The sequence below is a fragment of the Gopherus evgoodei genome, chromosome 1 (genome assembly GCF_007399415.2).
Source record: "Gopherus evgoodei ecotype Sinaloan lineage chromosome 1, rGopEvg1_v1.p, whole genome shotgun sequence".
Classification (NCBI taxonomy): domain Eukaryota; kingdom Metazoa; phylum Chordata; order Testudines; family Testudinidae; genus Gopherus; species Gopherus evgoodei.
The window spans coordinates 338,903,500-338,928,272 of NC_044322.1; the positions used below are offsets into that span (position 1 = coordinate 338,903,500).

General features: G+C 44.4%; 1 protein-coding gene across 3 annotated transcripts in view; it reads right to left on the reverse strand.

Annotated features, from left to right (window-relative positions):
* LOC115644350 (B-cell receptor-associated protein 29-like) overlaps nt 1–24,773 on the reverse strand; it is a 53,606-nt gene that overhangs the window by 11,096 nt on the left and 17,737 nt on the right. For all 3 annotated transcript variants that reach the window (XM_030548772.1, XM_030548602.1, XM_030548689.1), the window contains exons 5-6: nt 19,444–19,579; nt 10,240–10,351 (exon numbers count right to left, since the gene is read on the reverse strand). In XM_030548772.1, coding sequence (XP_030404632.1) covers nt 10,240–10,351; nt 19,444–19,579 — 248 coding nt within the window. The remainder of the gene's footprint in view (nt 1–10,239; nt 10,352–19,443; nt 19,580–24,773) is intronic.

The window sequence follows — 24,773 nt, forward strand, 5'->3', positions numbered from 1 at the left end:
ATCTTGCATCAATTTATTTTAAATTAAAAAAAGGAATGAATGATTGTAATATTATAGGTCTTGAAATGGTGTGTGTATTTTAAAACTAGATTGGCCAAAACCATCCCTTACTTCTTCCCAAATACCTAGAGAACTAGCAACACAATGTTCTTGTTACACTTATTTTGTACATAAACCAAATCTGTTTAAAGGATCGAGGATCCTGTTTCAGCAGCATCTTTTACCTCCCCCTTCCCATCCCATTATCAGACTGAGAACTATTTTGAATACTTTTTAGTTTTGCTTGTGTGCGTGTGTGCGAGCGCGCACAATATAATATATTCAAAAGCACCTGAGGGTATGTCTACTGTGAAAGTAGAATGAATTAGATTGTAAAAGTAGAATGAATTAAAGAAATGCTGTATCTTCCTTTAAGCAGGAATGAGAAATGTTGAAATAAAGTTGTCAGGAAGAGAAACATTAAAGTATGGAACAATGGGTCCACTTAAGCTAATGTGGGACATTAGCAGGAGATCGGTAAGAGTTAATAAGGAAATAAGATACGCGTGTCTAGCCCCAGGTAAATTTATCAGTTCTGTTCCCTTTGTTATCTTGTTAAGTTCGCACCCTTTCTATCCGTATAAATAAAGTAGCTTAAGCCTTGCATGGCACTCGCACATTATCTGGGTGTATTAGCAGAACGCTTTGCTAATAAAACAGAGTGGTCTGACAAATTGTGAGTCCTGAATCTGACTTTGACACTACACTGCAGCCAAGAGCTGATATTCCCAGTGTGGGCAGACAGACTTGTGCTAGCTCACCTTGAGCTAGTGTGTTAAAAACGTCTGTGTGAAGATTGCAAAACTGGAGGCAGCCTGGGCTAGCTGTCTGAGCTTGGACTTAGGGAGTCAGGCTGTCTTGGACTCAGGCTGCCAGCCCAAGTCTCAGCCAGTGCTGCAACATCCCCACTGCTACTTTTAGCACACTAGCTTGAACTGAGTTAGCATAAGTCCGAGCTGCAGTGGAGACATATCCTAAATCTCATTTTCAAAAGCGACTTAAGCTTCAAAGCACCAAATGCACTTTTGAAAATATTACTCATCATGAAGTTCAAAATTACCACCTCACAAACACACACTTTAAACATTTTGCAAAACATGAATGCCACATTAAACAAAAAAGACAGACATGTTACCCTTTTGCTTATTGTGGCTGGAAGGTTGGCAGGAAAAAAAAGGGAGACATGTCAGTGGGGTTCTGTGTCCTCTTATTTTAGATTTCTTATTCTGTGTAGTGGAACAGCTTTGATATGGATGGAGTCTGGTATGGAAGAAGGGTCATATTTAATGAAAATACATAGGAATGGAAGAGCAAAAGGGTTGTCATGCTCTCAGATACAGGCAGAACATTTGGTGCAAATCATATGGAGTGGAGCATTATCATGAGATGTCCACATGCTACTGAGGAATTTGGCACAGATCTGATCTGCCTCAATGCTTAATTAATACTTGTCAATTTGTATAACTTTTTGTTATGTGTAAATAAAGCTGTAGCTTTTACTAGATGTTAGTGCAGTGCCTGCAAAAGACATGGTGAGTTGAGGAGGAAAAGGAGCAGGTCAATTCTGCTGTATGTCCCTCAGAAAAGATCCCATGGTCATGAACAACAAATACTTCCCTAAAGTACAGGATCCATAAGTGAGAAAGGATAGATAAGACAAAATGTCTGGTTAATATATAGACAAGGTTGATGAGGTTAATATAAAGTCATTTAAATGTATTCAACTAGGCAAGACTTTTCTAATCCATCCATGAAAAGGATAGCTGAGAAAAGGAAAGTCCTGAAAATTAAACTCAGACCAGTTTATTTCATTGTGGGTTTTTAGACAATTTATGGCACTAGCAAAATAGTGTATTCCGCTGTTTCAGTATGTAGGGCTACTATGTTTACTATTGATTGAAATTTAGGAAACTAAAACACACCAAAGAAACTTCACATTTTCAGAAATAGCCTCAAGAAGTTCCCCTGCAAACTTGTATGTACAAGTTTTCCATAAGTAAACTTGTCTACGTGCAAAAGATAATAGGTACAGTGCTAGCAGACAAGTTGAGAGCCTTTGAGAATTTCGATAAAGTTTTCCTGTTAAAAGCAATTATAGTTTTGAAATGTACCTGTGTGCAAAAGGAGAAATTTTCTTATTTCTGGATTCATTTTTTGGCTTTATAACAGAAAATCACACCAGAAGATAGTCACTCATGACCATCAGGTCTACATCACCACTACTAAATCCTGCCAGCACTCAGTCATCGGCAGATAGTAGTGAAACAGTCTTCATAATATGTATGTGCATCTATAAACTGCCATCTCAGAACACACTCCCTCTCAGGACATGTAATTACATGTCCAGGTATGCTAAAAATGGACTTACACTCTGAAAGTACTAGCTAACCCACTGCTGGGTGCCTGTAAAGCCCTCAGTATGTGGGTATGCAATAGAGAAAAATAAAAGCCCCCTTTCCTTCACTTCCATAGCATTGCTAAAAAAGAGGCCTAAATGGGAAAGGGAAAACGAGAACAAAACACAACAAAAAAAAAAAGTGTCTGAAATCTTTGTCACCTCTTCTCCCACTTGTTCTCAGATTTAGGTAACCCCCTTATCTAGAATTCGGGCCTTGTCTTCTCCAGGAAAAATGGTGTGTTCTAAACTCACACACCAGTTTGTAGTTTTCATATGATTAAGAGACTGCTTCTCAGAGGGCCTCTGGCAGGGAAAAGGGTAAAGGAGACCCCCTCCTTTCAAAATAATGGATTCTTGCTGTATTAATGCATCAAGCCCAATTAAAAACAGCTGTTCTGCAGTTTTAATTTGTCTTCAGCTTTAGAACTGACAACTACGATTCATTAAATGTTTGGAGTTGTTATTCTTTGCAGTTTAGTAGCAAAGGCACACTACTCTAGCCAGGGCACTGACCACTCTGTGATCTCATGAGCACTGCTACTTTATGGTGACAGCATGCTGTTTATTGTAAAGGAAAAATATATTTTTAGACTAGATTGGGTCTATTTGATCTTTACAAGGTCACAAGTGATGTTATCTAAAACATTAATTTCAGATGGGTGAGTGTGTTCATAAAATGTCACACACCTTGAAAGATCAAAAGAGGACAACTTCCAACAGGTAAAATCTGCTTTTATCTCAGTGTCAATTAACCAAGAAAGCAGTTCTGACAGCCTAAACCTTAAAAACGGTAGCTGATAACATATAGTGTCATGCTACAAAGCACATCATCCCCCCCTTTAAAAAAGAAAGAAAGAAAAAAGAAATGCAAATGTCTCTACAGTTTAAAAAAAAAGGAAAAAAGGAAAAGAAAAGAAAAACACACACAGTTAGAATTCCAGTAAGGGCTTACCTTGTATCTGTGGCTTAAAAAAGTACACTTTACCGAATAAACTTTTCATATACCATCCCTTTTTTGATATGAAGAGGAAGATTATACATAGGCTTGGAAGGATTAGATTTGTATCAGTAAATATAAAGTTAATGTCAATTTCAGTGGACATGCACAAACTAATGAAAAATGTTTCCATCAATGCTAATCAAAATGTATAGATAGGCAAAGAAAAATGCTGCTTAAGAAATTAAGGATATTTTCTTTGTACATTTTGACATCTGATGTTGACAATTTGTGTTTTTAAGTTATAAAACTTAACTTTTCGAATCCTGTAGTGAGGCAGTGTGGTTCCTGCCACCCTGGTGAGAGACGAGTCCTGCCCAACACCAGCATGGGCAGAGCCAGGGAAGTATAAAAGCCTGACCCCAGAGCTCACTGAGATGGCAGCCGCTGGGGAGGCCAGACGTCTCCAGCCTAGCTTGCGATTGGGAAACCCCACTGGCCTGCGATAAACCCAAGGACTGGCCCAACCTGCCCCTTGCCAGCTACCCAGAGGAGTTGTGGGCCTGTGCCCTGCCAGCTATCCCAAGGAACCCATGGTGCTGCACCCCCCTGAGGACACCACCCTGGCCCAGGTACCTCAAGAGGGGGAGTCTGGAGGTAGCCTAGAGGCAGCCAACCCTGGTCTAGCTGCAGCACTGCCAGAACCCATGTCAGTGTGTTGGGGCCAGGATCCCTACTGACTCAGCAGCAGGTCTTCTGCTGCTGCTAGGGCCCTGGGCTGGGATGCAGTGGAGTGGAGGGCCTGCATTACCCCTGCCACCCAACTAGCGGGTAGCAGTCTCCCCCTCTCCCAGGCCCTTTGGAGACAAGGGCCTGGGCTGACTGTTATATACTGTTGGGCCTAAGGGCCTGACTCACCACTGCCCCGCCCTGACCCAGGGCCTCAGCTTACTGTGTTTAGTTCTGCCCTCACAAAGGCCGCAGAGGAAGACTCCCATGGCCGAACTAATTCCTCACAAGACAAGACATCTTCCCGAGTTTAGTGAGGCAGTGTGATTCTCTACCACCCTGGAAAGAGATGAGCCCTGGCTAACGACTCTACGTGTGGTAGAGAACATAGGCACGATCCCTCGACCCCTGTGAGAAGCAGTCTGGGGGTGGGAAATGTACCCTAGAAAGAGCCATGGATATGAACAAACTTATCAAGCTCCTGACCGAGAGCTAGAAGTCACAGCAGGCGGCCCAGCTCCAGCTCCAGCTCCAGCAGCAGCAGCTGCAGCTTATCCAGCAGCTGGGAGCACAGCAAAAGCAGCTGATTCAGGATCTGGGGGTTCAGAACCAGGAACAGTGGTGGCAATGCCTGCAGCAGCTGGCAACGGCACTACCGCGCCCCACGGAGCCCCAGCCAGGAGACACGGCTGGGTCACCCCGCACCACTGCGCTGGTGCAGCTGACCAAATTAGACCCAATGACGACCCTGAGCCTTTCTGGTAACTTTTGAAAGAGTGGTGCTGGTTGCAGGGTGGGCCCCTGACCAATGGGCCACTCTCTCTTGACCCCGTACTTAACCGGGACAGCCCAAACAGCATACAGAGGGCTGTCTACAGAGAATGCAAGGGACTACACTCAGGTCAGAGATCCTGGACGCCCTAGACATCAGCCCAGAAATCTTTTGGCAGCAGTTCCGGAGCCAGACCTACCCCACAGGCACCAGACAAGAGCTGAAGGAAGCGTGCAAGCGGTGGCTACAGCCAAAGAGGAGGACCATGGATGAGGTCACAGAACAAATTATTTTAGAACAGTTCGTACACATCCTCTTGGAGCGAGGAAGGGCCTGGGTGCTTCACCTTCGGCTAGCAATGCTAACTGCCGCAGTAGCATTCATGGAAGACATCCTCACGGCTGACACGTTAGTGGGGCCAGCTACCAGACCCCACTCCCGAGAGCGTCCTAACCCTGAAAAGAAAGGAGGCGCTCAGATGGAAGTGTGGAGTCTCCCCCACAGGCAAGACGCTCGCTCGAGGCTTCAGACCAGATGCCCTGAACTCCCACCTTGACAAGGATCCATGTCCCCATTTCCCAAGGGCCAATCGGAGTCCCGCCATGGGCCTGTTGGGAGCCCCCACCTGGGGTGGTCGCCCAGAACTTCGGTCCTGTTTTTTACATGGGAAATATGGACACTTGCAGCGTGACTGCACTGAGATGGAATGCAGCTTCAGCCACATCTGTGTGGGAGAGACCTGGGCCTGGCTGCCCCAGATCCCCAAGATCATGGTTGCAGAAGTTGTCGGGGACCACCCAATCCTGGCTCTGATCAATTTGGGCTGTGGCCAGATGCTAATCCATCAAACCTTGGGGCCCCGGGCCAACCCCCACCTGTGGATGATCCGGCTGCAATGTATCCACAGCAACATGCAGCCCTACCCCAGTGCCCAGATCCCGCCAACGGTGGCTGTAGTCACGCGATGGATGTTAGTCAGCCTGGCACCTCAACTAGCCTACCTGGTGATCCTGGGGCATGACTGGCCGGCATTCGAGGAGATCCTCCGCTCAACCCCTGCACTGGAAGGACATTACCCCAAGGTCCAACTGGAGGAGGAGGACCCGGAACCCGAGGGAGGAACCCGTGGATCCCCCGCCTGGGCCAGCTTTCGAACCCTGACTTAACACTGACTTTTGGCATGATCAAAGAGCAGACCCCGCCTTTAGTCGGGCCTACAGATTGACCCACATCGTGCAAATCAGTGGCTCTGTTTCGAGCTACGCTATGACCATCTTTACTGGGTGGAACAGGATCCCCGCATGGAAGAACCACAGACCCAGCTGCTGGTGCCTCAGTGCCACCGCCAAGTAGTAACAAAGCTCACACATGACATCCCTGCCACAAGACACTTGGGCCATGAAAAGACCCTCACCCGGATTTTGATGCGATTCTGCTGGCCCAGCGTTCACCAGGAGGTGAGAAACTACTGTAGCCCCTGCCCAGAATGCCAATTAGCGGCTCTCCCACAGGTACCCAAGGCCCCTTTGGTTCCCACATCCATCACGGAGATGCCATTTGAGCAGGTGGCCATGGACCTGGTGGGCTCGCTCTCAAGAAGTGCCGCGGGATTCTGGTATGTGTTGGTCATAGTTGATTATGCCACCCGTTTTCCCGAGGCCATGCCATTGCGGAGCACCACTGCCTGAACCATTGCCAGCGAACGAGCGAAGGTCTTTGCTTGAGTGGGCCTACCCTGGGAAATCCTAACAGACCAGGGCACCAACTTCACCTTCTGGCTGTTGCAGCAGGTATGTGAGCTCCTGGGAGTTAAACAGTTACGCACTTCAGTCTACCACCCACAGACTGATGGGCTGGTGGAACAAGTCAATCAGATCCTGAAGGAAATGCTGTGCAAGCTCCCCCCAGAGGAGCTACGCTGCTGGAACCAGCTACTCCTGCCCTTACTGCTGGCAATCCATGAGGTACCCCAGTAATCAACAAAATTTTCCCTGTTCGAGCTACTATATGGCTGTCACCCATAGGGCCTATTACACTTCATGCGGGAGACATCGGAGCAGTCTCCGTCGCCAACCCAGGGACTCCTGAAGTACGTTCTCCAGCTCCAGGAGCACCTCGCTCAGGCCAGAGCCCTAGCAGAGAAAACTTAAGTCACGCAGGAAGCCCAGGCACGAACCTATAACCAGGAAGTGTTGATCTGTGCCTTTGAACCCAATGATCAGGTCCTGCTCCTCCTACTGCCGAGCGAATCAAAGCTGCTGGTCAATTGGCAGGGACCCTGTGAGATGGTCCAGAAGGTCGGGCCCATCACCTCTGAGGTCCACCAGCCTGACCAGCACAAGATGACCCAGCAAAATCATGTGACTACTGAAACCATGGTGAGAGTGGGAGGGCCTATTAACCCTTACCCACTAGAACCAGAGTTGGGTCCCCATGCACCCCTGACAGAGGACCCTGCAGGCCCCTAGCTTGATGACACACTCATGGAAGAGCGGCAAAAGCAAGCCCAATGTCTCCTAAAGGCTTTCAGGAAAATCTTTAGGGTCCTACCCGGTTACACGACCCTGATCCATCATGCCGTCCAGACCAAACCGGGGAAGATAATCTAGGAGACAACCAGGCCCCTGCCGCACCGAATGCGGCAGGAGGTCAAGGAGGAAGTACAGGCCACGCTAGACCTAGAAGTCATCGAGACACTGCAGAGTGAGTGGCACAATCTGGTGGTCTTGGTACCCAAGCCCAATGGAACACAGCGCTTCTGTATAGACTTCTGGCATGTCAACACCACCTTGAGCTTCGATACATATCCTATGCTGCATGTGGATCAATTGCTTGGTCACTTAGGCTTGTTTCATCACCACCCTCGACCTCAGTAAGGGGTACTGGCAGACCCCGCTCGACCCCATCTCTAAGGAGAAGATGGCGTTCGCCACCCCCACGGGACTTTATCAATTTATCCAGATGAGCTTCAGCCTCCCTGGGTCCCCGGTGACGTTCCAACGACTAATGGACTGCCTCCTACAGCCCCATCAAGACTACGCAGCAGCGTATTTGGACCACGTTGTCATCTACAGCTGCCAGTGGGAGGAACATCTGGAACAGGCAGTCGCGGTCCTGAGATCCCTGTGAAAGTTGGGACTAACGGCCAATCCAAAAAAGTGTTGGATTGGATGGCAAGAGGCAATGTACCACGGATACAACAAAGGGAGAGGACAGGTGAAACCCCTCATGGGGAAGATTCAAGCACTGGTGGTCTGCTCGCCACCCACCACAAAACGTCAAGTGTGACAATTTCTGGGGCTCGCCGGCTACTATTGGCGATCCAGTCTCCAGTTCACTTCCATCGCAGCCCCCGGATGAGACTTTTGAGTAAGGACAGCCCCCGGCATGTGCCGTGGACCCAAGAATGCAAAGATGCCTTCTGGACACTCAAGGAGTGCCTCTGCCAGGAGCAAGTTCTATATAACCCGGACTTCGACCGTGACTTCATCCTTCACACAGACGCCTTGGAGGTAGGGCTTGGGGCCATCGTATCCCAAGAAATTGAAGGAGAAGACCACTTGGTCTTATATTTTAGCCAGAAATTATTCACCCGTGAGAAGAACATGCCAATAGAGAAAGCAGTACTCACGGTGAAATGGGCCTGTGACACCTTTGGTACTACCTCCACAGGGGCCCATTTACACTAGTCACAGACCATGCCCCACTTCAGTGGTTAACCAGAATGAAAAACAACAACAACACTAGACTAATGAGCTGGCACCTCGTGCTACAGCCGTATATTTTCACCATCTGGACTAGGGTCGGCAAAGACCATGTGAATACCAACTTCCTGTACCGCCTAGAAGGGATGGAAGACCCTGGCCTAGACAAGCAGGAGCCAGACTTGAGGGAGTGTGTGTGTAGTGAGGTGGTGTGGTTCTCTGCCACTCTAGAGAGAGATGAGTCCCGGACACAAGAGTAGGCAGAGCCAGGGTGATTTGAGCCTGCCCTCCTCCCCCTCCCAAGGCTCAGGCGTGGCACGAGAAGCATAAAAGCCCAACCCCAGAGCTCACTGAGACAGCAGCCACTGGGAAGGCCAGATGCCTCCGGCCTAACTCGCGACTGGGAAATCCCAGTGGCCTGCAGTAAACCCAAGGACTGTCCCGACCTGCCCCGCCAGCTATCCGGAGGAGGTGCCGAGCCTGCCCCTCACCAGCTATCTCGAGGAACCTTTGGTGCCGGACCCCTCTGAGGACACCACCCTGACCCAGGTACCTCAAGAGGGGAAGTCTGGAAGTAGCCCAGGGGCAGCCGACTCAACTCTGGTTGCAGCACTGCCAGAGCCCATGTCAGTGTGTTGCAGCCAGGATCCCTACTGACTCAGCAGCGGGTCTACTACTGCTCCTAAGGCCCCAGGCTGGGACACAGTGGAGTGGGAGGGCGTGCATCTCCCCTGCCATCCAACTCTCGTGTGGCAGTCTCCTCCTCTCCCAGGCCCTTTGGAGCCAAGGGCCTGGGCTGACTTATATACTGTTGTTCCTCAGCCCCTGCCTGAGCGCTTCACTCACTATTGCCCCGCCTTGACCAAGGGCCTGGGCTTGCTGTGTTTAGTTCTGCCGTCACAAAGGCTGCAGAGGAAGACTCCTGCGGCCAAACAAATTCCCTACAAGAAATCTTCCCAAATTTAGTGAGGTGGTGTGGTTCCCCACTGCCCCAGAGAGAGACGAAGCCCAGCTAACCTCTCTAAAAATCTCAACTTCTGTCATTACTGTCTAACCCCTCCATAATTTCCTACAAGTGAAAATTTAAATCCATAACAGAAAAATGCTTTAAAGTTAATCAATATTATCCACCAAAAATTTTTAAAAAGTAAAGATCGCAATTCTGCCAAGCCTAGTTATATATTACAAGACGTGAAAGGTTATATTGGTACCTGTAAATTGCATTCTTATACAGTATAACACTTTGATATCAATGCCTATCCCACTGAATTAAAACAGCTAAAGGTTACAATTCTAGTGCCTTAGTTACATTATAATTGTTTACAACATACAACTTTGCGTAACACGTTTACTGTAAGACAAAGTGACATTGATTGTACCTGAAACACTGGGCCAAAAGCACCTGCTTATAAAAGTCTCAAATTCCATTTAAGTAAGTGGAGTTCACCTGACCTATACATGGGATTATTTGATCAAGTGAGCTAAAATCTTTTATTTTTATTTTAAGGAAATAAAATCAAAATTACTTAAATATTTAAATATGATGAATTACATTTTTGTTAGGAGATTTCTTAGACTACTGAATTTTTGGACCAAGCTTTGAGGCATAGAAAGCCAAGTCATTCTCATTAAAAAGAAAGCAATTAAAAAAAAAAGTTACCATTCAAAGTTTGCTTCAATTCTGCTTTCAGTTTTTCAGTTTCTTTCCTCAGTTTTTTATTGTCTTCTTCTAGGGCCTGTTCATTTTCACACTTCCCTTTTTCATTCAACGCCTAGCCAAAAATAATGATAAAAAAATCGTGAGTAGGATTAGTATTAGTTTAAATTACTGCTAGACATAAATAGAAGTGACCAAACAACATTGGCCCTCATTCTACAATGTGCTGGATGTCTTCAATTCCCACTGATGTCAAAATGAAGCTATAAAAGATTAGCACCTCTGGGAAAAAAAACAAAAACACAAAACAAAACAGATGCATCCATAAATATAGTCATAACATTTAAGGTTGAAAGGGACCATTAGGATTGTCTGTTATAACCTCCTGCATAACATAGGCCAAAGAAATTCACCCAATAATTTCGGCATCAAATCCACAATGTGTCTAAACTATAGCACCTCTTTGAAAATAAAAGATCCAGTCTTGATTTAAAGACTGCAAGTGATAGCTTACCAAGAGATGTGGTAGATTCTCTGCTCCAATGGTTAGCTACCTTCACTGTTAAATTGTGCCTTATTTCTACTCTGAATTTGTCCAGAGGTAGCTTCCAAACATTGGATCTCATTATTCCTTTTTCTGACAGATAGGATTTCTGATAATAGATTATTATTATCTTTTCTCCTTGTAATACTTGTAGTTTGTGATTAAGTCATCTCTTAACCTTTTATATTAACAAGATGTTTAGGTACTTAAATACAACTTTATTTTATTTCCAGAAGTGCTAAGCCGTGGAAGTCCCCACAAAAGCTGTAGTAGGCACTAAATAAAAGTCATGTACCTACTGTACTTGCTATTATGAATCTTTATATTTCAAGCAATTTTATAACAGTTGTGCCTTAATTATAAAATGATAAAATATCCATTAGTCACTGTTTCTTGTGACTCTTTTTCCTCATTTCTCCTACAACTTCCTCTCCCATGCGCCTACACCTCCCTCCCCAGTATTCTCCCTTCAAAGAAATTCAATCCTCCGTTCATCTGACCTCCCTCATCAAGCACATGAACGTGAACTGTCCCATTTAAGGAGAGCAAGGGAAGAGGCAAGCTTTTAGGTGAAGAAAAGGAGCAACACATTTTCTTGTACAGAGCGACAGAGGGTGGAGGAGATAGGATACTGGACATACAAATCATTCAAAGGTAAAGAGGTAGATACAAGAGTGAGCTACATAGGAAAAAGAGCTGAACCCATGAGATCAAATGAGATTGCTCAGAGCATTCAGGAGAAAGAGCAAAAGGTCCCCGGATTTTTATCAAGGCATCATCCAAGACGGGTGAAAGAGGAACTGCCAAATAAAATGCTGAAGGAGTAGTCAGTAATATAAGAGATGGTGTGTTTGATTATGGATTTATCACTTCTAATCTGGGCCCCTTATACTCCAACACAAAATTTCAGAGCAAGTGTCCTTCAGTTCTGTGGCAATGTTCATTAGGTTAATTTATTTTTTCATCATTTATTGCTGAGTCCTCTCTGAAGGTGTAATTTATGGAAACCTGGGGTAAAGGGGAAGGCTACTCCCAATATGATTGGGTGTTTAAGGTTTCTGTAGGGACAGTACCCAGCTGAGATAGATAAATACTGAGTACCCAGCTGAGTGAATAAAGCTCCATCCTTCTCTGATTGACAGTGGGACCCTAGGAGGTCAGAGCTGGGCTGTAGAGGGAACACTGTGTCCCAGAGAAGCTGTACTAGTGAGCTGGGGCACTGGCATAACTCTGTTTCTCCTCGGCTGTGAAGTGTGTTTGTATGCAGAGAGTCTGACCAATATATACATGTGCTTCCAGGGCTGGACAAAATAGTAGGCAACTATAGGCCCATACCTATAGACCCAGCTCCTGAAAGCATTTGGCTAGACCAGAATCTGAACTTTTAGTAAAAAAGGGGTTTTTTTAGTCCTCATGGTTGTAGAGGTAACCCAAATCTGTAGACAAACACTAGCTCTGAGTGTAGAACTGTCCATTTATTCCTCAACAGAGTGTTAATTCAACCCCCCACCACCACTACCTCGCCAATCTCAGCAGAGGATTGTGTGTTTGACAGGCGGGGAAGACTGCAGCAAGCCTGGCCCAGTGAAGCAGATACACCCTGGCTGCTAATGTAAGTACTTGGGCCACCCTCTCTTTTCTGGAGCAAGAGAGTGATCCGAAATGCTGCAGCTGCTATTCTCCAGAAGAGGGGGGGGGGCTCTAATGCCATTCCTGCCAGGCTAAGAAAGGGACTCCATGATGCTCTGTGAGAGAAGTGGACTTCATTCCAGCACCACTTCAAGTAAAGGGGTGGGGCTTTAGTGCAGGGGCAGAGCCATTGGGAACCTCCTGTCACTGTGTGCCCAGGGACCCAGACTATCTTAAACCAGTCTACTACACTTTGCATCTCAAGCGGGATGGAGCTCTGCCTGACACCTGCAACTCACTTGCATGGCCCTTGGCTGCCACAGTTCTCCCCTCAGGGGACACACCTCCAGAGATAGGCAAGGAAGGTCCTGATGAGCCAGGAGAGCTACTCTGCTTTCTGACTCTTATTTGCAAGAGGAAAGAATGTGCTGCTTATGTAACACAGTCCCCTTTGTAGGGAAAGCAGCACAGAAAGAGGAAGAGGAAGCTGCAGCCAAACACAGCAGGACAGAAAATGCAAGATGTCAGGCATCTAGCTAGAGTAAAATGGCAGAGTTCTCAGCCAAAACACAGGATTCTATGGCAGTTTGGCAAAATGCCAAAAATCTATGAACACAGAATCATGGACTACACAAGGACTTGTCTACAGTCTGCTTTACTGATCTTATTTCCTTACAAGACACCTGCCCAAATTACCAATACATTGTGTATCTTTTCTAGTACATATTGATCTTAAAGTTTGTTCACATATCTAAGAGTTACCAAAATCAGTTATGCTTCCTGGCTCCACAAGCTGTTACCGCCTACGTTCACTGACGGTATGCTTGAACACATCTCTAGATAACTATTTTGATAATGGGTTTTATTGACCAGAAGCTCAGTTGTGAAACAAAACTGCTAAAATTTGTATTTTTGACTTCTTGCTTAACTTTTTCCTACAGAGATCCAACTAGTTAGTGCCAGGCAAAATTCCTTATATTACACAACACTGATGAAATACATTAATTTTCCTTCCTTAACAATACCGTGTATTGAACCAGCCAAAGGATTACTTCAAATGGCAAATTTTAAACCTTTTGTTTCTACTTTTCCTAAAACAATATATTCTTTGAAAAGTTTAAATTGTAAGTGCATAAACAAATTAGCTAATCCCCAGGTAACAACCACAATGAAAGTAGCTAGTATGCCAATAGCTTACATAATACTAGATGTCTCTGTAAGCGATTATATGACATGGTGGATTAAAAAAATTTAAGAAAAAAGAAAAATCAGTTTTAGTTTAAATTGGATTTTTATTTAAATTGAAAAACAGGTCTCTTTTTAAAAAATAAACATAGTTACAATTAAATTTGAAATTAATGATCTATGTGAAGGCCTAAACTTCTTATAATGAATTAAAATAATTTAGAATACTAAAAAAATAAAATTAAGCAACTTGTATGTGCTGCCAAGCTTTAAAGAAAGTTAAACCACTGAACTGGTGAAAGTCACTGGCTAAGCAACTTAGAACCACAATTTGTTGATGAGCTAAATCAACTTTTGGTAGCAGTGGCCTCTTCTGCAAGTGCAGATAGACTATTTTGCTCATTTCAGTTTATTCAACTAGTTCAGTTCAATGACTAGTTCATTCAGAGTTGGGAAACCAATTAGGAGCTGAAAAAGCATGAAACTTCTTTTCCTCTTCCAATCTATGAATGAAAACTAAGCATGACAGGATGAGATTTACAAGTTCCAAAACTCTGAAAGACATGGTGAACAGAATTAATCAGTTCAATTTACTAACTACAGATATTAGTTTGAAAGGCAAACCATGTTATGATGCATAAAAAATAGTGCATCAGCATATTTAAGGTAGATTTAATAAAATAATTAAAGGCTGTTTTTGTGCATTTTAATCAATTTTGAACTTCCATCCAAAGAGAGCTCAACACAAATTACAAATAAAAATTCATCTAGTAAAAAATAAATGCATAAATCAAGAATCTGAATATAAGTTAAGCTATATAATTGTTTAAATAAATATGTATTGTTAAAAAAAAAACATCAAATTTAGTGTAAAGGCTATCTTTATTTGTACAGCAACATGTTTTAATGGTTACCAACCAATGAGAATCAACTTTTTGTTAGGACAATAACTAAAAAGTATGATTAAAATGAGCAAAGCATGATTAAAATTGATTATTTAAATCATTATTAAGATCTGTGATTTAAATCCTTTGATTTAAATCAATTCATGCTATTACATGAGCCTCATTCAAGCAAAGTGTTGGGCAACCCTGGACGTCATTAAGGCCACTGTGAGGAAACTAAATTAATCCTTTGCATTGGTCTTCACAGCTGAGGGAGATTCCAAAACATGAGCCATTCTTTTTAGGTGACAAGCCTGAGGAACTGCCCCAGATTGAGGTGCCATTAGAGGACGTTTTGGAACAAACTGATAAACTAAACAGTAATAAGTCACCAGGACTGGATGGTATTTACCCAAGAGTTTTGAAGGAACACAAATGTGAAATTGCAGAACTACTAACTGTGGATGTAACCTAACTACTCCAGATGCGATCCCGGCAATTACAGGCCAGTAAGCCTGACTTCAGTACCAGGAAAACTGGTTGAAACTATAGTAAAGAACAAAATTGTCAGACACACAGATGAACAGAATTTGTTGGGGAAAAGTCCACATGTCAGGCTGGAAGGAGGTCACTAGTGGAGTCCCTCAAGGATCGGTTTTGGGACCGATCTTATTTAATCTTTTTATTACTGACCTTGGCACAAAGAGCGGGAATGTGCTAATAAAGTTTGCGGATGACACGAAGCTGGAGGGTATTGCTAACACGGAGAAGGATAGGGATACTATTCAGGAAGATCTGAACCACCTTGTAAACTGGAGTAATAGAAATAGGATGAAATACAATAGTGAAAAGTGCAAGGTCATGCACTTAGGAATTAATAATAAGAATTTTGGCTATACGTTGGGGGCGCATCAGTTGGAAGCGACAGAGGAGGAGAAGGACCTTGGGGTACTGGTTGATAGCAGGATGACTATGAGTCGCCAATGTGATACGGCTGTTAAAAAAGCAAATGCGATTTTGGGATGCATCAGGCAGGGTATTTCCTGCAAGGATAAGGAGGTGTTAGTACTGTTATATAAGGCGTTGGTGAGACCCCATCTGGAATACTGTGTGCAGTTCTGGTGTCCCATGTTCAAGAAGGATGAATTCAAACTGGAACAGGTTCAGAGACGGGCTACAAGGATGATCCGAGAAATGGAAAAACTGCCTTATGAAAGGAGACTCAAAGAGCTTGGCTTGTTTAGCCTGGCCAAAAGAAGGCTGCGGGGGAATATGCTTGCTCTATATAAATATATCAGGGGGGTTAACGTTAGGGAGGGAGAGGAATTATTTAAGTTTAGTACTAATGTAGGCACGAGGACGAATGGGTATAAATTGGATATTAGGAAGTTTAGACTTGAAATTAGACAAAGGTTTCTAACCATTAGGGGAGTGAAGTTCTGGAACAGCCTTCCGAGGGAAGTAGTGGGGGCAAAAGACTTTTCTGGCTTTAAGACAAAGCTTGATAAGTATATGGAGGGGATGTTATGATAGGATCGTTAATTTGGGCAATTGATCTTGGATTACCACCAGATAGGTCTGCTCAATGGTCTGCGGGGAGATGTTGGATGGGATGGGAACTGAGTTACTGCAGAGAATTCCTTCTTGGGTGCTGGCTGGTGAGTTTTGCCCGCATGCTCAGGGTTTAGCTGATCGCCATATTTGGGGTCGGGAAGGAATTTTCCTCCAGGGCGGATTGGCAGGGGCCCTGGAGGTTTTTCGCCTTCCCCTGCAGCGTGGGGCATGGGTCGCTTGCTGGTGGATTCTCTGCAGCTTGAGGTCTTCAAACCAATTTTGAGGATTTCAATAACTCGGTCCTGGATTAGGGGTTGTTATAAAATTGGATAGGTGGGGTTCTGTGGCCTGCCTTGTGCAGGAGGTCAGACTAGATGATCATATTGGTCCCTTCTGACCTATGAGTCTATGGTTTTTGTAAAGGGAACCATGCCTCACCAATCTACTAGAATTCTTTGAGGGGGTCAACAAGCATGTGGATAAGGGGGATCCAGTGAATATAGTGTATTTAGATTTTCAGAAAGCCTTTGACAAGGTCCCTCACCAAAGGCTCTTAAGCAAAGTAAGCTGTCATGGGATAAGAAAGAGGGAAGGTCCCCTCATGGATTGGTAACTGGTTAAAAGATGGGAAACAAAGGGTAAGAATAAATGGTGAGTTTTCAGAATGGAGAGCAGTAACCAGTGGAGTCACCCAGGGGTTTGTACTGGAACCAGTCCTATTCAACATATTCATAAATGATCTGGAAAAACGGGTAAACAGTGAAGTGATAAAATTTGGAGACAATATACAAAACTACTCAAGATAGTTGAATCCAAAGCAGATTGCGAAGAGTGACAAAAGAATCTCACAATACTGGGTAACTAGGCAACAAATTGGCAAATGAAATTCAGTGTTGATAAATGCTAAGTAATGCCCGTTGGAAAAAGTAATCCCAACTATACATAAAAAATGATGGGGTCTAAATTAGCTGTTACCACTTGAGAGATCTTGGAGTCATCGTGGATAGTTTTCTAAAAACGTCCACTCAACATGCAGCAGCAGTCAAAAAAGTTAACACAATGTTGGGAATCATTAAGAGAGGAATAGATAATAAAATAGAAAATATCGTATTGCCTCTATATAAATCCATGATACGCCCACATCTTGAATACGGCATGGAGATGTGGTCACCCCATCTCAAAAAAAAAAAAAAAAGATATACTGGAATTGGAAAAGGTTCAGAAAAAGGCATCAAAAATTATTGGGAGTATGGAATGGCTACCATATAAGTAGAGATTAAGAAGACTCGGACTTTTCAGCTTGGAAAAGAGATGACTAAGGGGCGATATGACAGAGGTCTATAAAATCATGACTAGTGTGGAGAAAGTAAATAAGGAAGTGCTATTTACTCCTTCTCATAACACAAGAACTAGGGGTCACCAAATGAAATTAATAGGTAGCAGACTTAAAACAAACAAAAGGAAATAGTTTTTCATATTACGCAGTCAACCTATGGAACTCCTTGCCAGAGGATGTTGTGAAGGTCAAGACTAGAACAGGGTTTTAAAAAGTACTAGATAAGTTCATGGAGGATAGTCCATCAACGGCTATCAGCCACGATGGGCAGGGATCGTGTCCCTAGCCTCTGTTTGCCAGAATATGGAAATGGGAAACAGAGTAGGGATCATTTGATGATTACCTGTTCTGTTCATTCCATCTGGGGCACCCGGCACTGCCACTGCTGAAAGACAGGATACTGTGCTAGATGGATCTTTGGTCTGACCCAGTATAGCTGTTCTTATCAGTGAACAACAGCTTTCAAGAAGAGTGCTATATAAATGTGTGTTTCAAAAATCCTGTGCAGAAAGACATGCGAACTAGAGACATCAATCACATCAGCCACTATTAAAATACAACCACCCCTGGGGTGATATATACATTTGGTGTAACACCATAATCATAGTAGTTTAAAAAAAATCAGTAAAAAACTTATACAAATTTAGTCAAATTCAACTGCAGAAGAAATTTAAGTAGAGAGAATGTAATTGTCTACACTGGAATTTGGCCAGATTAAGAGTAGAGGTTCTGCTACCAGTAAAAGGTCCAAATACTCTTTTCATGATCACAAGTGGTCAGGACCTCAGTTCTCTATTTTTGTGATGCGTGGCACTTCCATCAACATAATGGTCCCTCTACCACTAGCTCAATACTAACAGGAAATAATGCCATCTACTGAATCACCTACACCATTTCCTATAGCCTTTCATTGTTCTTTGGAGACCTTCCATGCATTCCAATTCTGTTGAACCTATGATATCCTATAGTATCACAGTAATTAGATTTTTTAAAAATTAAAATCATAGAGGATGAAACTCGTAGTTCCTGCATATCCCCCCTTGCATGTTGTTCTAGAACAGTGGTGCGCAAACTCTTACTGGTAAGGGGGGGTACAACTAAGGGAATCTGTCCATGCCCCCTTCCATTACAGCAAAGCTAAGGCTTCCTCAGCAGCAGAACTTGGGCTGAAGGCAGAGTTAGAGGCAGAACTGGAGATGGGATAGGAGCTGGGGCTTGAGATGGAGCTGTCCTGGGGATGGAGAGGGAATGAGGGCAGAGAGGGTCTAGGGGCGGAACTGCGCTTGAAGGCAGAGTGGGGCTTAAAGCATGGTGATTCCTCCCTGGTATGTGTGGGGGCTGGCCCAGGCCCCACTGTGTACCTCCATCCCCACCCCAAACATTCATCTGTGTCCTTCTTGGCATGCCCCACAATTTGGGGACCACTGTTCTAGAAGCATCAGGAGGTAATCATGGTGGTAGGGTCAAACAGCTGCCGTAAACTGAGTGGAAATCTTGAAACCTGTGCAGCTCACCCTCTCCTGCTGGTATCAAGGTTGGAAGAGCTGGTACTGCAAGGGAGTATGGAGCACTTTCCCTTCCCAGACATTTAACTAATAGCCAGGGGAGGGGCAAACATGCTCTGAACCACTACATAAGCCTGTGGAGACTAAGGAGAGAGCACTTACCCAGACAACACATCACTGACCGAGATGGAAAGTTTTTGAGACAAAGAACCCTTGTTAACATTTTGGCATCATATCACCGAGCCACACAAATGATGGGTAGATAGTGGGCTGAACTATGCAGAAGAATGGTTTTCATATTAGGTCAACCCACCCAAAAAGCAGCTCCACAACTGAGAGGAGCCCTAAGAGGCTATTTAACTGCAGTGTAAACTTTAGGGCTCGGGCTGGAGTCCAGGCTTTAGGACTGTAACCCCTTGGGCTGAGCCCCTCAAGCATGAGTCAGTTGGCATGGGCCAGCCATGGGTGCCTAAATGCAGTGCAGACATACCCACTGGGTCTTACAGCTCATACAGTTTTTGCTGTAATTATTTCCTTTTAAAAAGATAATTAAAAAGGCAATTAAGATACCTGTTGCAACTTTTCATTCTCCTCCATGTATTTTCTGGCAGCTTTGTTAGTATTTGCTACTTGAATTTCCATAGCTACCTGAATTCCCATCTCTTTTGCCAACTGAGTAATAAGGGTGACAGTACGTCTCAGTACACTGAGGAAGAAACAGTGAGAATTTAAGCATTATTACTTTTTCTAATAGGATTCTTAGCTTTCTGTTAAGATTTATTTTAGATGTAAAGGTGAACAAAATACTTCTATAAATAAATTTGAGAGACTTTAGGATTTTAAATTAATAGGACACATGCATAAGCTTAATGTTGACAAACAGTTAAAATTAGAACTTGAAAAGTGAAAAACCTTTCAGGACCTGAATTCCAGTTCCGAGTGTCACCTGTTCCAAAGGATAACATTAATATTTAAAAAGTGGGGGAGGGACCTCCATTGCTTACAGGGTTGAAGGTGCTTGTGCTATTATTTAATGTCATAGGAGAAACACAGAACCATGAACTCAAGATTCAGGTGCTAAGATATTATGGTAATAAACATGGGATAAAAACCTTTGTAGGAGGCAAGAATAAAAGCACTTTTCAATTTCATTTTAAAATGTATTTGTAATTTTTGCCTATTACTTCCTATGCATTCTGTTGATGATTTTGGATCTAAAACATTTGTTTTGTATTAACACTAATAATAAAATACACACACACACACAAAAGTGTGACACAGTCTGAGAGTTTTTCCATTTTATAGTGATTACTACTCCCAAGATATCCAAATATGACAGCTCCCCATAATTCTGACCAGGAACACACATCAATTTCACCTCCCTACTAATGTTTCAAGAGAACACTTGAGTCCAAGTGATGTAATTCAGGTTCTCGGAGATCTTCTTGATTCTCAAGACACACAAACTTCCACTTCATTTTGATGCATCTTTCCCTTCTTACATTACCAGAGACTTTCAGCAATACATTACTGGTTCAGTTAAAGCCCAAGGCAGCAGTGAGTGAAAATTATTTTTGTAAGATGGCTGCCTGGATTCACAAATCCAAGTAATTGCTTCATCCCTGTTCTGGGAAGAAGCATTAACAGACCGGTTAACCTTTTAGGCCTGGTCTACACTACACAGTTAGGTCGACTGAAGGCAGCTTATGTCGATCTAATGAAGTTTGTGTCTACACTACCATGTCCATTCTGCTGACGTAACTCGCCTGCTACATTGGACTTAACTACTCCATCTCCGCAGGAGGCGTAGTGCTTAAATCAATGTTGTTAGATCGACTAAGAGGCAGCGTAGACAGTGCCCTGCTTATGTTCACTTTATTGGCCTCCAGGAGGTATCCCACAATACTCTGCTGTGACTGCTCTGGTGAACGTTTTCAACTTTGTTGCTCAACAGCCAGGTACGCAGGAAACAGCACCTCTCCTATTAAAGCACCAAGATCTTTTGAATTCCCATTTCCTGTCTGTTCAGCCTGGAGAGCTCATCAGCCAAGTGGATCATGGCAATTCAATGTCCCAAATGTGCTCCAACCTGGAGTGTACAGGAGGTGATGAATCTTATTGGTCTGTGTGAAGAGGAGTTTGTACAGGCACAGCTCTGATCCAGCCGTAGAAATGTAGACACCTACGAAAAGATTGCAAGTGGCATAGCGGACAAGGGCTACACTAGGGCCATGCAGCAGTGCTGCATGAAAATTAAAGAGCTTCAGCAGGTGTACCAGAAGAAAAAAGAGAGGCAAACAGTCATTCTGGTTTTGCAGTGCAGATATGCCGCTTCTACAACAAGCTACATGCGATTCCCAGCGACAACCCCAAAGAGCAATGTGGATACCCCTGAGAAGTCAGACTCCCGGGCCACCACAGGCTACACTGAGAAGGTCTTGGACTACGATAAGGAAAAGGAGAATGGGAGACAAGTGAGCAGGGGATCCATTCTCGCGGAGAGCCAGGAGCTGTTTGAAACCCAAGAACAATCCAGCCAGTCACAGAACAGCATCGTGGCCAAGTTTTATGCCCGGGAAGGCATCTCTGGTGAGTATGCAACTTCAACTAACATTTCAGAGTTACATGTTCTTATACTCTATGTATAATTTTTTTTTATTTGTTTTAAATGATGAGGTACAGTGGCTATCTGCTTCCCCGTGGCTGCACCAGCTAGGCAGAGGGAGCACCATGGAAAAAGCTGTTTATGTGCAGAGGGATGGCCTGGGAATCCTCCATAGAGATCTCCAGGAAAGTTTCATGGAGGTACTCTGCAATCTGTTGCAGAAGGTTTCTGGGGAGGGCTGCCTTATTTTTTCCACCACAGTAGGACAGTTTCCCACACCACTCCAATATTAAATCTCTTGGCATCATTGCAGCATCTGTTCCCTTACCACCACTAATACTTTCAGTAGGGTATCAGCAGCTAAGGTCACCTAGGAAGACAGTGGCAGTTTTCATTTCAATTGCTCAGACTGCAAATAATAGAGCACGTGATTCCCCCATTATGCCTTTTTCTGGGAGGTGCTGAGAGGGGTCGCTGCTTTAGCTCCGTGGGAGGAGAGAGCTCTCCCTGCTGTTCCCCGCTCTTTGCTGCTGATTCTGCCTACGGATGCAGCACCCCATTTGCCAGCTCCGGCAGCTGCAATGAGAGGGGGCCTGGTGGTATCACATGACCAAGCGGGTCCAGCAAGCCCTGGCAAAAAATCTGGAGGGGAAAGGAGAGGGTGGAGCCTGACTCCATGTGCCCTTCTCCATGCATTGCCTCTGGCTTCTGCCGAATAGGGAAGATGTCTCGGGCTTTCATCCCCACAATAGGTGTCTGCTGGGGCTCAGGGCTTCAACCCCGAGGGGCATGTCTGCCAGGGCTCAGGGCTTCAGCAGGAGTGGGGAGAAAAAGTACCCCTTTCTGTTTATGTACTCTTTGGCAAGGTGGTCTGGTACCAAGATAGATGGCATGCATATCCCTACTGCTCCACTGAAGCAAAACCTTCCAATATGTCCTGCATACTGCCAAGGGACTCTACTCTTAGCAAAAAATGCAATTAATGGCCCTGCATATTTGGATCACAACAGTTCCCACCATGGATTTACCAATTCAAAACTGATTCCCCACTGACCAGCAGAAGTCTGGCATTGTAAGCTTCCATGCAGCGATCGCCACTTGTTTTTTCACTGTCAGAGCACATCTCATTTTAGTGTTGCTGTGCTGCAGGGCTATGGAGAGCTCTGCACACAGCTCCTGTACGCCCAAGGCTGCTTTCCAAAGTTCTGCAGCCACAGATCGTCATCCCATAACAAAGCGATCCCACCAGTCAGTGCTTGTTTCTTGGTCAGAAATGATGCTCCGTTGTGTTCAGCTGCTGTACGACTGCCAGCAGCAATCGGGAATTGTTTCATTCTATGGCTTCCAGCATGGCTGCTTGAAGGACGTTGCCATGCGGCAGTTCCTCTCTTAGCTCTGGAAATACTGGAGGATAAGGCACGTGGTGTTTGTAATGCTCACAACAGTCACAGCTCAATGGGATCCATGCTTCTGAGGAGATGGCGCACATGCAGCTATGCCAGTATTTTTAAAAAAGGCATGAAATATCAGTTTCAGTTGAGATGTGGGGAATGGGGATGCACCATGGGACCTTGAAGCCAGCGTCCCAGTCCCCCCATGAAAATGTTTTGGTCCCATGAGGCACTGAAAGCCCTTCCCAAAAACCCCTGGTGAGTTGCACTGTGGGATAGATACCCATGGTACAGTAACTCCTTACTTAACATAGTTGTTACTGAAAAATGCGACTAAGCAAAATTAAGCCAATCCAATTTCTCCATAAGAATTAATGTAAATGAGGGGGTTAGGTTCCAGGGAAATTTTTTTCACCGGACAAAAGACTGTGTGTGTGCGCGCGCGCGCACACATTCTTGTCTGGTGAAAAACCTAACCCCCTCATTTACATATTTTTATATTATATTTTATATACACATATACATACGTACATATATATATATATATATACACACACACACGTTTTAAACAAACAATTTAATACTGGTACACAGTGATGATGATTGTGAAGCTTGGTTAAGGTGGAAGAGTCAGAGGGTGGGATATTTCCCTTACGGCTAAATGATGGACTAGCAATTGGCTGAGCCCTCAAGGGTTAACTCTCTCACTCTACAAGGCAGCAGGAACGGAGGGAGATATGTGCATTTCCCTTTTAAGTACACTGCCTTGTTAATTAGATCAGCTTGCTGAGACCGCAGCTGCTGCAAGCTCCCTCTGTCCTGAGCCCTGGTGCGTCCCCCCTGCTCTATGGAAGATGGAGTAAGTGGAGTGCAGGAACAGGGGGGAGGACACCCTGACATTAGCCCCCCTCTTCTTCCCTCCCCCCTAAACGGCAAGCAGGAGTCTTAGGGAGCAGCTCCAAGGCAGAGGGAAGAAGCAGCACATGGCAATGAGGGGAGAGACAGCTGCAATTGCTAGCCCACTGGGCAGCTGCTGCACAGGGAACTTCAGGGAGCGGGGAGCTGAATAGGGGGCTGCTGCCCACCCTGGTTCCAAGCCCCCACCAGCTAGCTGCAACAGGTTGCTCTTCCTGAAAGCAGTAGATAAAGCAGGCGGCTGCCAAATGACATTAGAAGGGAGCATTACACAACTTTAAACGAGCACGTTCCCTAATTGATCAGCAATGTAACAACATTAACTGGGACAACTTTAAGTGAGGAGATACTGTATACTGCAATCAGCATCAATGCAAGCACTGCTAGTGAGGACACGCTCCACCTAGTATGGTGTGGATATGCACTTCTGACTTAAGTGGCAGTCGAAAGTCAACTTAAAGTTGGTTGCGTAGACATGCACTTATCATGCAGTAGAGTTCATCTTTTCCCACTCCCTCACACTCTTTGAGATGGACAGATTTAGTTGAATGAGTCTATTGTATCACAGGATCACTTTTTTACTATATATCATATTCATACTCATGTGGCAGAGATAAGATTGTATTCTATCATGTTTACTATTGTGTATATAAAAACGAGCTAATAAGCCCCCAGATCATGAAATAGGCAACTACAGAGCTTTATGAGCTGAAATAAATGTATGTAAAAGACAAAGTTGGGCCCAAAAAGATGAAGTTTAGCCCCTTCTTGATAGTCTTAGTATAGAGGCCAAGGACTGAATCATGGACAATTAACCATCCTTTCATCCCTAGGTGTGGTCCCTCTAGGCCAGGGTAGAAGCAAGACGGGGTAATGAGATTGTGCTATTGGGACTTGTGGTTATATCTGTTCTACAGGTTAGAATAAAGTGTTTTCAATTAAAAGAAAATATATCAGTCTATAGGGCTATCAATCTAAGAACAATTGTG